Source organism: Stegodyphus dumicola, chromosome 2 (genome assembly GCF_044657685.1).
Source record: "Stegodyphus dumicola isolate Sdum_Otavi_A_Nest chromosome 2, ASM4465768v1".
In the NCBI taxonomy this organism is placed as follows: Eukaryota; Metazoa; Arthropoda; class Arachnida; order Araneae; family Eresidae; genus Stegodyphus; species Stegodyphus dumicola.
In genome coordinates this window covers 254,364,325-254,379,162 of record NC_140769.1, presented here as the reverse complement: position 1 = coordinate 254,379,162, position 14,838 = coordinate 254,364,325, and the positions used below count along the sequence as shown (strand labels likewise).

General features: G+C 29.5%; 1 protein-coding gene across 5 annotated transcripts in view; it reads right to left on the bottom strand.

The window, feature by feature from the left end:
• The window catches only part of LOC118199801 (uncharacterized), a 145,658-nt gene that overhangs the window by 108,245 nt on the left and 22,575 nt on the right, over positions 1–14,838 (bottom strand). For all 5 annotated transcript variants that reach the window (XM_035371662.2, XM_085812057.1, XM_035371663.2 and 2 more), the window contains exons 4-5: positions 12,490–12,678; positions 6,342–6,512 (exon numbers count right to left, since the gene is read on the bottom strand). In XM_035371662.2, coding sequence (XP_035227553.2) covers positions 6,342–6,512; positions 12,490–12,678 — 360 coding nt within the window. The remainder of the gene's footprint in view (positions 1–6,341; positions 6,513–12,489; positions 12,679–14,838) is intronic.

Below are 14,838 nucleotides of genomic sequence, written 5' to 3'. Positions count from 1 at the left end.
GTATTGATGTTACAGATCGCTAAAACCATAAAGACTCCCATTCTTTTTATGCTTAAAACATAACTATTATGATAGATTTCATTTCGTTATGATCTACTGCAACATTTAACTTAATTGTAAACAATATAACTTTTTTTCAACTTCTTACTTGATATAGTATTCAGTGCAATGCTGGTATTTTCATGGTTATATACATCTAGCAAATAAATAAATTCCTTCCAACTTTCCAAATGATCCATAATTTTTCTTTTAAATACAATACAAAGTCTTTAATCCGGACGTCCATAATCCAGAATGATCTATAATCCGGACCTCAAAGCTACAAACTTTCTGCGCATGCGTAGTGTTTACACATGTGCATAATATGTTTATGCATGTGCGTTTAATGTATAACGGATGGTATAAGCCAGGCTAAAATTATCTAATTATCTATTTCAGTTAATGTTGCAGACTGCGTTGTTCCTTAATCTTCTAATTGAATCCGGGTTATTATTTTTTGCAGACTGCAAGAGCAATTTTATAAAAAGTACGCTTGAACTTTCGATTATGTCAGAAAGAGTTTCCGATTCTGGAGCTGCCGAAGGATCTACAAAGTGAAAGCATATTCCGATGTCCATGAAACAAAATGGGGAATTGCTGCAAAAAATGGATAAAAGCATGAAGAAAATGACAGAGAAGTTAGTGAAAATGAAAAATTTCGATTGATAAGTTAGTCGGTATTCTCGGCACAGCAATTACAGGAACAGCGGAACTTTGTAACTGAACAAGAAATTATGTCTGTTTATAGAATTAAAGAGAAAGTATTAGCACATAAAACAAAGCAACTTAAACAACTTACATTGAAAGAAATGCTTACTAAAGTAAACAAATAAATATTAAGCTCTTTTTTGTAAATTTTGATACTATTTAGATCATAAGGTGCTACTTTGGTAGACGGTTGCACGGATTTTTGGCGATTTACGTTGGCACAATTGTTGGTGCGGTTTTTACAGTTGTCAGCCATCTTGAAAAATGCTGTTTTTAAGTATTTCACGCATAGTAAAGTATTCGAAACTTAAAAAAAATAAATATCATTAAAAATAATAGATTAATTTTTTGTTGAAAACGTTGTTTTTTAAGATGGCTGGCAAATGTAAATAAATACATTTACTAAGAGTATAAAATGCTAAAGTAAGGTTAAATTATTACTTTCATATAACAGAATAAAAACACCGCTATAAAAACATTGCACCAACATTTAATTGGAATAAAATAATTTTTAAATTGAATATTGAATTGAAAACATTATACCAACGTTTAAAAGAATTAAAATTTTTCAATTACTTAAATTCAAATTCTTCAAAATAAGTTTAAAGGATATAATTATTTAATATTAAAACATATATGGCAATAAATATCTTAGGAATTTTTGAAAACAGTGTATTAATTTTTTAACAAAAATTGTATTCAATTATAAAATAAAAGAAAAATACGTACTTACATTTTTTTAAAGTATTACCTGTCGTATATTGATAAGTACCAGGAAAAAAAACGATCTTCATCTGTGATCCTCATCTCACACACTTCATTGAAGAAGCAATTAGCGAGGTTTCCTCCAAAAATTTAAAATAAATTTCATGTGACCCTTGTAACAATAAATAAATCTTTGATTAGGAAAGCCAAGTTGGCCAAAATAAGGTCTCAAATGGCAATTTTCTTATTCTGATACCAATAATTCTTGGTAATTACCAATAACAACATTCATCTTCGAAACAGACACATCCATTTGCTTTGAAATCTGAAGAATTCGAAGAGATAATAATAAAATTTTAAAATGGCGCGGTAATGCACAAATATTCAGTATACAATCAGGGAGCTGATTACATCACGCATAGAATTAAAATTATTTAAATATCACGCATGGAATTAAAATGATTTAAATAATCATTCATAATAAAATCATATTTAAAAAATTGCAAAATTAAATTGTGTTTTAATATTTAACAGCCATAAATAATGTTTAAAACATTAGATTAAATTTATAGATATTAAAACCAATTACTTTTAAAATAATGCGACGTCATTCATTACATCATTCACAACATAAAATTCCATAAAATATAAATACAATTTTTATTTCAAATAAAAATGCAAAATTAAATTCATTTTTATTATTTAGATTCATTTATTTTTTATTATTTAAATTAGAATTCATTTTTATTATTATAATATTTAAAACACGGAATTTATGCATAATAAAACGCATTATTTTTAAAATAAAATGACAACAAAATATCGGTTACCATAAGCAATGGGTTTACCATAAGTCGTATCGCTCGCCAAAATCCATGCAACCATCTACCAAAGTAGCACCGATCATAATTGCTCTTTATTTCATAAATTATGGTTTCATATTTTTAATTTTATAATTTCTGCATGCCATCTTACCAGATTTAAATTGATGATCTATAATGCGGAAAAACCCCTAATCCGGAATCGCCGAAGTCCCGATGAGTTCGGATTAAAGACTTTATACTGTACACACTTTTTACAGGTAAAGTTAGTCACTAATATTAAGGTTGTGCAAAAATTATCAACTATCATTTCATCACCTTTATTTTTATTTAGTTTGAAAAGTCTTTGTTCTACACGTTCTGCCGAGTTTCCTCTTTCATTTACTGATTCATTTTCACCTAAATGAACAGGTGAAATATGAATTTTGTTTCTTAAATCTGAACTGACTTGAAATTTTTAATCAGATTTATCTGTATGAAACTATATTATTACATGCACGTGGATTCGTAATGAATTGAATGCACACAGAGCCGACAACAGCTTGATAAAATTTCTTTTACTAAAAGAAATGCAGTTTACAGTTCTGGAACTTTCCACAAAAGTACTCATACAGTCTCCTCAGTGTAGCAGAGAACAATCAGTAGTTATCACTTCAAACTACTGAGAACATTAAACACAATGTAATGTAAAGTGCATCTAAATAGGAAAGCTGGCACGAAGCTCTTTAAATGTTATCAAGTCAATGCTGAACTAAAAACTGAGAAATGATGCTCTCTCTGGTCTTATATAGTTTTATTCGGCTGCCAAGGAATTTCCATTATCTTCCAATTTTGAAAAATTACTGGAAAGCATATATGGTTAAAGTTACATATAAGGACCAAATATAGTTACAGTTATATACAGGGATCAATTACAATTTTTATACCAATGAGACAGTACCAATGAGAGTTATACAAGTGACAGGAAGCAGAGACCAAGCAACCTAAGGTTAGCAGGAATTGTCTCCACTCTCCTATCAGGAATTTATTATAAAGAATAATTTCGTCACAGCCAAGAATACATAAATGACATATATTTTCCAGGTACATAATGAACAGTTTGGTTTCTTTAGCACTTTTTCTATTCTAATTATTATTTTTATCTTTATTGGTGCCTTCACTCTGTTTGACAAATGTCTTGACACATAATTGTAAGAGTATTTGATTGTATTGCAGATGTTCTTAAATGATGCACAGTTTTTTATAGTAAATTCATTCATACTGCAGATTGGCTGGGGCAAATGAGTGCCAGTTTTAAGTGTTACATATAATAGCTATAATAAGAGTTATGCAGGGAGAAGACCAAAATGTCGCCAAACGGTTGTAAGTTTTACGACTTTTAGCGGTTCCTCGCCAAAACCATCACTAATTTAGTGAGATAGCCATTTGCCCCAATAGACATGAACCTATAAACTTGTTTTTCTGGAAAATTGAAGTTCTTTCAGATTTAATATTTAATATAATAAGATAGATTGTTGCCATTGCTCGCTTTCAAATCGTTAAGTTTGTTACTCAAAAATTCATTAAAGTTTTACAAAATATGAAATCAATAATAAAACAAATTCCAAATTTGGGCTTCCACATGCTTATATTTGCAGTAGGATTATGTCATTCAAAATTCGATGGCTCTATGTGCCGTTGTTTTATCTCAATGCGAGAAATAAGCATACATTTATGCAGATTTTTCATTATTTAATTTCTTCAAACATAATGCAAGACTCTAACATTTGGTGGCAACAGTTTGAAAAGTGAAACGGATATTAATAGTGATTCAATGCAAAATTGCAAAATGAAAACAATAGTCTTTCAGGGACAAAGCTCCTTTGGACTAATAAAAAAAATAACTGTTTTTGCACTTTTCTTCAAGTAATATCTCACCATTTTCGTTCATTCTGGAGTTATATGGATGACAAAGATGTGTGAATTTCAGAATTAATTGCTATGGTAAGACAAATGAAGTACATAAGATAACAAACAGAATGATACTAATAGGCAAATAATCCATTATTTAATTGGATGGCAGCTTAAAACTTCATTATTATTTTTATTGATATTATTATTATTAATTAAAGCATTTTTAAACAATAAACTAGAATAATAACACTAAAAGCTATTGTTCTCCATACAGCTACAGTTAAGATTGGTTTAATTTAAAATTTATCACAGTTAAAGTAATTAATACACAACAATATTTCAAAATTATCTAACTGATATGGAAAACAAAAGATTATGATAAAAGAGTTAACTCTTTGAGCTGTACTTTTTTTGAACTTATTGATGAAAAACAGTCTTTAAATAATACTCATTAGCCAGATTTATATAATTATTTATTTTACTGCTTATTTTCATTATTTCCCATTCAATGGGATAACATTTAGATTTAAAAATATAATATATAAGGAATAAAATATAAGGAAACAAAACAGTTTAAATAAGTTCATGCATACTAAATGACAAAACATTTCATGAATGGATAAAAGCAGTCATGCCAAATACAGATTTTATAAAATACAAATTACCTGATAGTTTTAAATACAATTAACTTGCAGTGCAAAATTTTACATGGTTGAATGCTGTTGTTATTACTATTTTTCCTTTTAACTGGGCATAAAACTACGAAATGATTTCATTCTCTGCTTTAACCCCTTGGGTACGGATTTATTTGAGAAAATATTTGCATGTGGAACGTATATTATTTTTGGTTCCGATTCATCAATAGCTACTTCACTATCAGCAGTATAAAGGTAACAAAATTTATTATTTAGGTAATCCACTATATTTCTAATCTTTCTTATTATGTCATCTTTATTTTCCTTTTCATTATCCGTAAAATGTAGAAAGCTTGAAATATCAAAAAACCTATCGAGTGGCATAGTGCTGGCAAAACTGGAGTATTTATTGCATATCTTTTTGACCAATACATATGCATTTTTGGCTTCTTCATTTGCGACATCAAGATGCATAATGCAATATAAGCTTTCACTTCATCAGAACTTACAGGAAACCACCTTTTTTTTTTTTTTTTTTTTTGTTACACAGCCTTCTTTTTCTATCACTTGTCTGGCATATCTATTCGTCTCTTCTACTATCGTGTCCCAAAAAAATCTTCATTCAAGACTTCTTTCAAAACATCTAAAAGCATAGGATTACCACCTAGTCTATGCAGGCTCAAAGGATTAATTCCAAATATTTCAGAAAAACTTTTTATAACGGCTACATTTTCTCTTCTTCTCATATCCATTCCTATGATACTGGTTCACAAGAAGATTCAGTATCACTGCTCGACAGACGTCTTGTGCGTCTTCGAAACCTTGGTTTTATATTACAACTGTCATCATTTTTGGTTCACGAGAAGATCCACTATCACTGTTTGATAGACGTCTTGTGCATCTTCAAAACCTTGATATTATATTACAATTGTCATCATTTTCTAGTTCAATATCGTCTTCATCACCTTCGCTTTGTATTTCATTGTAATTGTCAATTTTAAGATCACTAAACAATTCTTCTTTAGATTTCTATCACTATCATAAAATATATTCCTTGTTTTTGACATAATGACTGATACAAGCTACAATGAAATGAACAGAATTGTGCCTAACCTCAAATAATGTCTTAGACACATCATCCGCTCCTAGGGGAAAAAAGTGAATAACGTGTCTCAGACGTCAAATGTACTCAAGGGGTTAATTTTAATAATGTGGAAAGGAAAGAAGTATTTTTGGTTTTCAGACAATTTTTAACAAAGACTGACAAAGTCTTTTACATTCTTGCATATGATTTGTTATTTAAAGACCTCTTTAAATAACAAATCATATGCAAGTACGTAAATTTTAATGCTATACAAAAGCGGACTTAAATAAGAGAAACATAAATATCTGAAAATTAAATATTTAATAAAACATTGCTTTAAAATACAAAACATTACATAGTTGTAAATATTTTTAGAACCTTTTTCTCACAATGTTTTGAAGAAACATTTTAACTATTTCTAAAAGTCATTAAAATTGACAGAATGTTTGTTTTTACCTTTATGCAAATTATTGAGTGTATGTCCATTTCTCTTAACAAAACATACTTATTGCAGATATGGCATTTCTCCTTCTGTAAGCCGCAATAAAGATAATGATTCCGCAGCTCAGCAGATGGTAACTGTAATTGGCAATATTCACAGAAAACCCAAGTTTCATAATTAACACCCTATAAAAAAGAAAATTAAAGAAAAATCTCAGTTGATTTTAAGTTGCTTTCTAACACACATTGTTAAAAACTTTATTCTCCCAAATTTTGAATACCTTAGGCATGGTTATGGATTGGAATAGAAAGCATTTTATATTATTTGAATGCATAAAAAAGTTTTCATTACACATATTTGAAATTTAACAGTTAAAAATTACATTCCTTTTGAACCAAATGCATTTTGTTTCTAGATCTTTTACATGCTCTTTAAAAAATGATCCCCCCCCCCCCATTTTCAGCAGTTTAAAATTACTCTCTATTTCTTCCATTCAGATTGAATTTATAGCAACGTTTCTCAAACTGTTTTCCAATAGCAAACATTTTTATAAATTGAATGTTCTGCACACCATTTTAACTTGCCCCATTCAAATGTAATGTTTTTAGCATATTACATTTTTTAGCATTTATTTTTAATATATACTTACTTATATTTTTAATATACAATCAAAGACTAGTTATTTTTTTAATTTACAATTAATCAAAATTCATTTAATTTTATATCGGTATTAAGTTAATAGAAGAAAATGTGTACTTTTGGATAACCTGCCCCTTAACTAAAAATTAAATAATTCTCGGTTCTCATATTAATGAGATAAATTAGTTTGCCTATTCTTTCACGGCTATTCTATGTTTGTATATATACTGGCTAAAAGCACCATATTGCTTTAAATCCCTCTTTTGTAGCGTCTAAAATAAATAGTAGAAAATCCAATGGCAGGATAAACATTAATAAAATTTTATAAAATCTCACTCATAAAAGCATAATAGATGATTGGTATGTGTTATTTCTACATCTGAGATTTTTTTTATTATAGAGAGGTTAGACAACTTTGACAGAGTTAATTTGAATTTTATTTTTTAAATCTTTTGGGGGGGGAATCTATAATGACCACAAGGGCAGACTTTAAGGACCACTGTTTGCAGGCCAATGACTAAGAAATACCAATTTATAGAAATTTTAGGAAAAAAGGGATGAAAATTTATCATAGAATTTAATGAAGCAAAGCACTTTTTTTATCACATTCGGCGGTATATCTGATCTTTTCATGATGATAAGAAGCAAATCAAGTTTTATACTACATTTAGATAAATGGAAGTAACATGAAGGCTATAGAATCATTTCCTGCTTTCATAGATAAAATCAACAAGAATATATTTCAGCTATGATTTGGCAAAAATCAGTAAACAACAGAACTGATGATAAAATTTGTTGAGGACAAGTATATTAAAGTGCTCAGCATTTAGAAATTCATCAGAGAAATTAATCAAAAAGCAGAATTTATATTCAAATCATTCACTCAAATTTAGTAGGTGTACATACAATTTCTATTGGGAATTGCTACCTTTTTTTACATGAGAAGCATTTGTTTACATTTTTCCCTTCATCCCAATGGTATAATATTCTGGTTTCAGTCACTGATCAAAGTGTTTAAGTGTGTAGTAAAAGCTTAATAGAATACACTGTGAAATGCAGTAGAGTGTTTAAAAAAACTTCTCAAAATATTAAGAGCTGTGGGATGTCTGATTGGGAAAAAGAAAGCGAGTTCCTTTTTTCATTTCTTGGCCTCGAATAACCACCTTTGAGAAATTAACAACACACATAGGTGTCTTATTTTTAAACCAAAGATTTAAACATACAGGAATGTCTGTTTAATCTTGAAACATTTTAAAATAGTTTTTGCTAAAAATAAAGATGTAGATAACAGTCCAGTAACTTAAATTAATTTGTGGTGTTCATATGAATAGTCATGGATTGTCTGGGCTGATATAGAGAACCCAGAAAACTGAAAATAACAGAAATGCTGACTTCTAAAATATACAAGGAGTGAAAATGTTTCTTTCACTGGATAGAATGATCCAAAAAATTGCCATATATCTCAACTTTTTTGCTATGCTTTCTCTACTCTTTGAATCTTTTGAAAAGTAAATACGATAAAGATAGGTTCTTTGAATAAGACAAAGTGGAAGGGGACTATTTGCCCATGGATAAAAATGTCTTTATGAAGAATACGGGAAAATGGGCCCTAAACACATTACACATGGCAAAAACCATGAAAAATACTCATCTCATCAGTCTGTTCGCCTGGTTCAACCTACCTGGATTCAGCAGTGTTAACTGATGGGGTGAAGAGTATTCAGAGCTTAACCATTCTGCTACTTAAGAGGTACAGAGTAAGTAAGAATGTAAATCAAATTCATCTGTGTCAATAAATCCTGGTTATGATGGCATTAACATGAAAGAGTTCCTCGTTGACAGAAAAGACACTTTTTATTTATGTTGGTACAATGAAAAATTAAACAAAGACAACAAAAAACATATTTTTCCTAAAATATAGAGGTCTTAGAAAACTGAGTCTAAATATAGTAATACAGTTGTGAATTTTCATCTTCATTTCTGTAGGTGTTACTAGAAGAGTAAGAGAAGTTTCCTCAGCAAATGAGGCTCTGCATTTACAAAATCTTACCATACAGTATACATAATAGCAAATAAGTTACAATATAGAGTTTGATTCTAAGAATGCCAGAATTTAGAACTTCATATGAGAATGATATAACTTAAAATCAAAATGCTAGAACTTAACATCAGAATACTAGAACTTAGAAGTTTTACATCAAAAATAAATACAGTGTTTTAATTCATTTTGACATTTTATCTACATTCTTAGCAAGTACTGAAAAAGGCATCTAATTCAAGCACAGTTTCAAGATGGAATATGCCACTGAGTGTTAGAAATCCTGCAAGGTGCAACAGTGTCACATCCACACAATATAATATACATGCTCACTTACATTACGTGGATATGACTGCATTATGGCTACACTGTGGCATTTCAGATTCTGCTATTAACACTACTAGAGTTGACACAAATGTAATTTTCTTGCACTGCTGCTGAATGACTGCCAATTCGCCTTCATGGCATTACCTACTTTGAGAATGCTTTCCCGTATGATGACATCAATGCTTCCACAATGGTTAACCTATCAAAATTTGACGATCCTTAGGAATCAGCTGACACCATTCAAATAAAGTAATGTCAAACCTTCCATTCCTTATACTGCTTACATCTCTTAAAGAATATCAGCAGATCAAGCAGCATCTTTAATTGTGGATAGCACCATTAAGCACTGAGCTTGTGCAGAAAATTTCACAATAATACAGTGCCAGAAAACGGTTGCCAACTCAATAAAAGTAAGTTTTCTAACAACCTTATTCAAACCAAGTTCCTTAATTTCTAACAGTTGTTATGCAGATTAAGAATGATTTCTATCACTAGGTGTTGCATCATATGAATTCTTTTTTTCACTGGTTTTTAGATGATACATGATAAGAAAATGGAGCAAATTTCTTAACCAGTACAGTTTATTCCTAATTTAAGAACTTTAAAATAAATTTTAATTTGTCTCTTATTAAAATTGGTTATGAAGAAATAAATGTTATTAAGTTAAATGTAACAGAATATAGTTTGGACAAGCCCAAGCAAATCAAGGGGTATCTTCCTTGTAAATGAATGAAGTATGTATTTTTATTAGAAAAAATACTAAGTATCAACTTATTAAGATCTGTCAATGCAATTATTTCATATTACAGTAAATAAATAAAATTTCACCTTTTGAATCATATTTAGAATTTCTATATATCATTGACACCTGAGGGTATTTGAGAAAATTTTTTAAGCTTCTTCTTCATTATTATACTTAGGCTATTTCCACCAAGTAAAAATTTCTGCATATGAAAGTTTATATGGTATTTTCATATCTGCATTAATATAATTGCCATATGATCTCTCACCACAGCAGCACTCTAACCTGTGATGGACATGTCTGGTTTATCTCCATGATTTGAGAAAATGTGCAGCGATTTGTGGGCTTATTTCACATTGATTATTAATTTAATGTTATAAAGAAAAAAATGTTAAATAATAAAGATACATGACTTTTTTAAAAAAAATCTCTTACATACGATTAGTCATTTTTACTTAGGGCAAACTGCTATAGAAAAATTTTATTTGAAAAAAGGTGCCGTAACTCGGAAAAGTTTGGGAACCACTCACGTACACTAATCAAAAAGTACATAAATGCACATGCATAACATTAGGAAAATTTATTTAAAGAGTCCTGAAAAGAAGAGACATTTAGGAATAACTTTACATTAATTTTCCTACAGCCTTACCATCTAATAAGACAGAACTGATATCAAATTTCAGGAATTTCTCATTTGAAACAGGTAAAAAGAAAAGCGTAAAACTCTTTTTCTTCTGTTCTTGAATATAAAAGAAAAACTAATTATTTATCAAAAGATAAAAAATTGAGAACATGCATAAATTTGGCAAAAAAATTTTTATCCCTTATATGTAACGTGACTTGCAAAATGTCCTTTATTTAACACCACTCCAAGTAAATTTTTATTTTCATAACACAAAATTTCCAATAGGTCATATCGTTCAAGTTTCTTATAATGGGACCCAACTGCATTTGATCATTACAATGCATTGCAATGGGACTCAACTGCATCTGAGCTTTGATTTTGGTTTCAGGGGGAAAAATATTCAAATAGAAAAGAACCAGTATTTTCTGATTATCCACAACCCCACCAAAAAGCTGTGAAAAAGAATTTGCAAATAGTTATGTGGTGTATTGCTAAAACAGTTATGTGGAAATCCATACCAGAAATAATTAATGTTGCAGTCCATGTATGCACATAGTACACCTGTTCAGTCCATATATGCACATAGTACTTACCATCCATACAACATGTTCTGCAACCCTCTGAATCTTTTAATCAAAACCAAATAGCTGTGCACTGCAAAAAAAATTACAGAAGGATTTCTTGAAAATGTTAAGTAATTTAGGTTACTTTGATGCTCTAGACGTGAAAAACGAGCAATGCCCTTGCCGGGACTCTAACCTGAATCTCTCAAATACATGCCGAGTGTGCTTACCATTACACCACGAAAGAATGAAGAAAGGAGGGAGAAAATACCTTATAATTTTATTACCAATGTTTACTGCTTTTCAATTTTACTGATTAACTGTTCTTTTATAAAATTCTTAGAGTGCTGTCATTTTGAAAATAGCTCTTGTCTTTCACAAAAAATTAGTTGTCCAGTTCCTGAACATCCCAAAATCATCAACAAATTCACAACGTTTTGGTGGAAGTGCAGATAATCAAAAATTAGCTCAAAAACTATAAAACTGTTTCACAAGCAGTTATTTTAGGTACTTATGTATTATTGCAACAACTTTGGTGGAAGTTGTCTAATTTTCAAAAATGCACCAAACTTTGGCAACCATGCACATAATGATTCTTCTGTTTTAATAAGCAGCATTGCTTTATTTTTTTAAAAATTTTATTTATTCCCCCCCCACCTAAATGTTAACAGTTTTTATATAAAAACTGAAATATTTTTTGTCTTAAAACCAACTTAAAAATTTACATGTATGAAATTTGTATGCAATGGAAGAAAACTGGAGTAAGATTTCTATAACAAAATCATTACAGAGAAACAAATGCTTGGAATCTATTTTAAAAGAACTGCCACAAAATTTCTTCCAGAACAAAAAAAACAAAAACTGGTTTGTAAATAGGTTTATTGATTTATTTCCATGAAAAATACCTAATTAAAGTATAAAATACATAAGTAATAATTTTTTGCCAATATAAGTTATTATAAGCCATTGTTTTTCTTCTATAAAAAATGCTAAACTGTTCCAAGGCACTAATGCACAAATACCTTATTTTATGCTTAACTCTAGCAGTAGCGCAATTGGACAGAGAATGCTGTCTTCATTAATGCTACTATCTCAATTTATGTTTGATTTCAACGACCCTTACATATAAAATCAATCTCAGTTTATGTTTTATTTTTACGACCCTTAAATATAAAATCAATGTATCAATGCATGAAAATACGTATTTAAGAAAACATGGCAAACAGACCTCAGATGAAATTTTGCTTGGAATATCATTAGTATTGAAGGAAGATGATTTAATACTATCCACCATTTCACTGGATACAAGTTTGTATGCAACATCTTCTATCCTACTTCCAGATGAGGAAGATGTGTAATTACTCAATTCTGAAACATCATTTGGTGAAGAAATAGCATTTCTGGCAATAAAACTTTTCTGAAATTAAAAAATGAATCACTAAAATTGATTACAATGTACTTTAATTACATGTAAATGCATACAGCAACACTTTACTGAAATTATAATACAAATCTTTTAAGACTGATACAAACATTTTCAAAAATAAAAAAAAAATTAAAAGCCAGAGAATAAAATTTTGAAAACAAGATTTCTACCTCTCCCTATTCTCCATACAATATTCCATTGCAGTGTTGCTTGCTTGAAGATTTTATAGGTTATATTAAAAGCTAAAGAAATCAGGTTTACTATTTTTTCATCAACTCAGTAATTTTTCTACACTCTCCATCTCCCACGTTATGGAAAATTGCCTCAATTAATGTGTTCCCAGAAAATAAATTGCTAAATGAAACAATGCTCTGAAGAATTATATTAACATACAGAAAATGCAAAAACAGAAACACAAAAATTTAAATAAACAAAGTTTACTTTAATTCTAATTTTTGCATTATACTTATATACATATACACATAAAGTGATACCATCCACTTAACCTTACAAATGATTTTTGTCTTCTATGAAAATGATAAATGTTCCCTTGGAGCAGTGATGACACGACTTATGACAGTGTCATTTAGACATTTACACCTTTCCAAATACTATATTTCACTGAACAATTTGCTTTTTGAAAACTTTTCTTCATGAAAATATTTTTTTGGAAAGTTAAGCTTTTCTCCTCTTGTTCACATTCTGCAATACTTTTAAAAAGTAATCCTCTGAAATTCTTCAAGGGATTTACCATGTATACTTGCATATAAATGCTACTTTGTAAAAGTTGAGGTTTGATTTTGTCATATAATTTATGGTATGATAATTTAAAAAGTCAAATGGAAGGGAAAAAAAACCTGCACCCCTGAAATTTGTATTAAGTTTGTTTCAAATGCACGGTTTCGAATTGAAACTACTAAAATCATATACATAGTGCAGAATTTCAAATGCAAGGCACAGAGGATGAAATATTATGGGCTAATGAGAAGCAAGCACATAAACTCAGTTGAAAAATCGAGATTTCTATAATGAAATGGTAAATAACACATGAGGTTTCAGTGCAGAAGATAATGATTACAAATGATAAATTCCGAGTAAAAGTTAATTTTTCATTTATTTTCTAAAGTAACGACGGTATTCACCTAAAATCGCACGAAAAATTTTAAATGTTACATTTTGAATATGCATATTAAGATTAGATTTTACAACCGATTTTTCACAGCCCACAAGTAGCCAAAAAGTAAAATCACTAGACACCAATATTTCGACCTAGGTTTACATCTCCATGAATGCTCTAATGACATGGAAATTTTTGTGGTTTTTTTCCCCTATGTATAATGTAAATACAACATAGTTTCCCTCAGAAAGTCATCTATGAAGGCATTTCACTTTTCAAGCAGATAATCCTTACATGTGTTACCATAATGAAATAAGCTAAATCAAAATGATTTTTGGGTTTATAGACTAACTTACTTCCATGCGTATACAGTAATTTCACTGTTGATTTTTTAAGGAATTCTTAGTACATTTCTTCAGATATGCACACCTATTTATGTGTATGAACAGCTGTGTAATTGTTAATGTGCACGATACCAAATCTGTGCCTGATGCTAATTTCATGCAAATGTCTACTTTTGTGAAGTGAAAACAGATCACTGCATACATCAGAATTAGAGCAATACATTTTCATTAGACAAAATATCAGAAAATTACAAAGAATGTTCTCCCAGTTAACACGATGATTTGTTTTCACTTGGGGAAAAAAATCACAGATTTGCAAAAATTCAGCAAAATATATATATATATGATGTATGAGTGTTATTAAAAGTTCATCTTTTTCATGAAACTTTACATAGGGTTGCTGCTATCAAGTTTTATAAATTAATATTTTTGAAGACCTTGTGAGTTCTCAAAAACCCTCAAAAACCTTTACCTAGAGAGCATAGTTATTTTATTTTTTAACATACTTCTAATCCCACAAGAACATTTTATCACCCTATCAAAAGGCATAATTCAACTAAGTTACAAAATCCAGGACTACTTATAAAATGTAAGAATTTTCTGGGCTATATTCTAAAGTAGGACCCCACAATGAAATATGGGACTATCCCTATCTGTTCAGTTTATCACAGAAGTAAATTCTTTGACAAC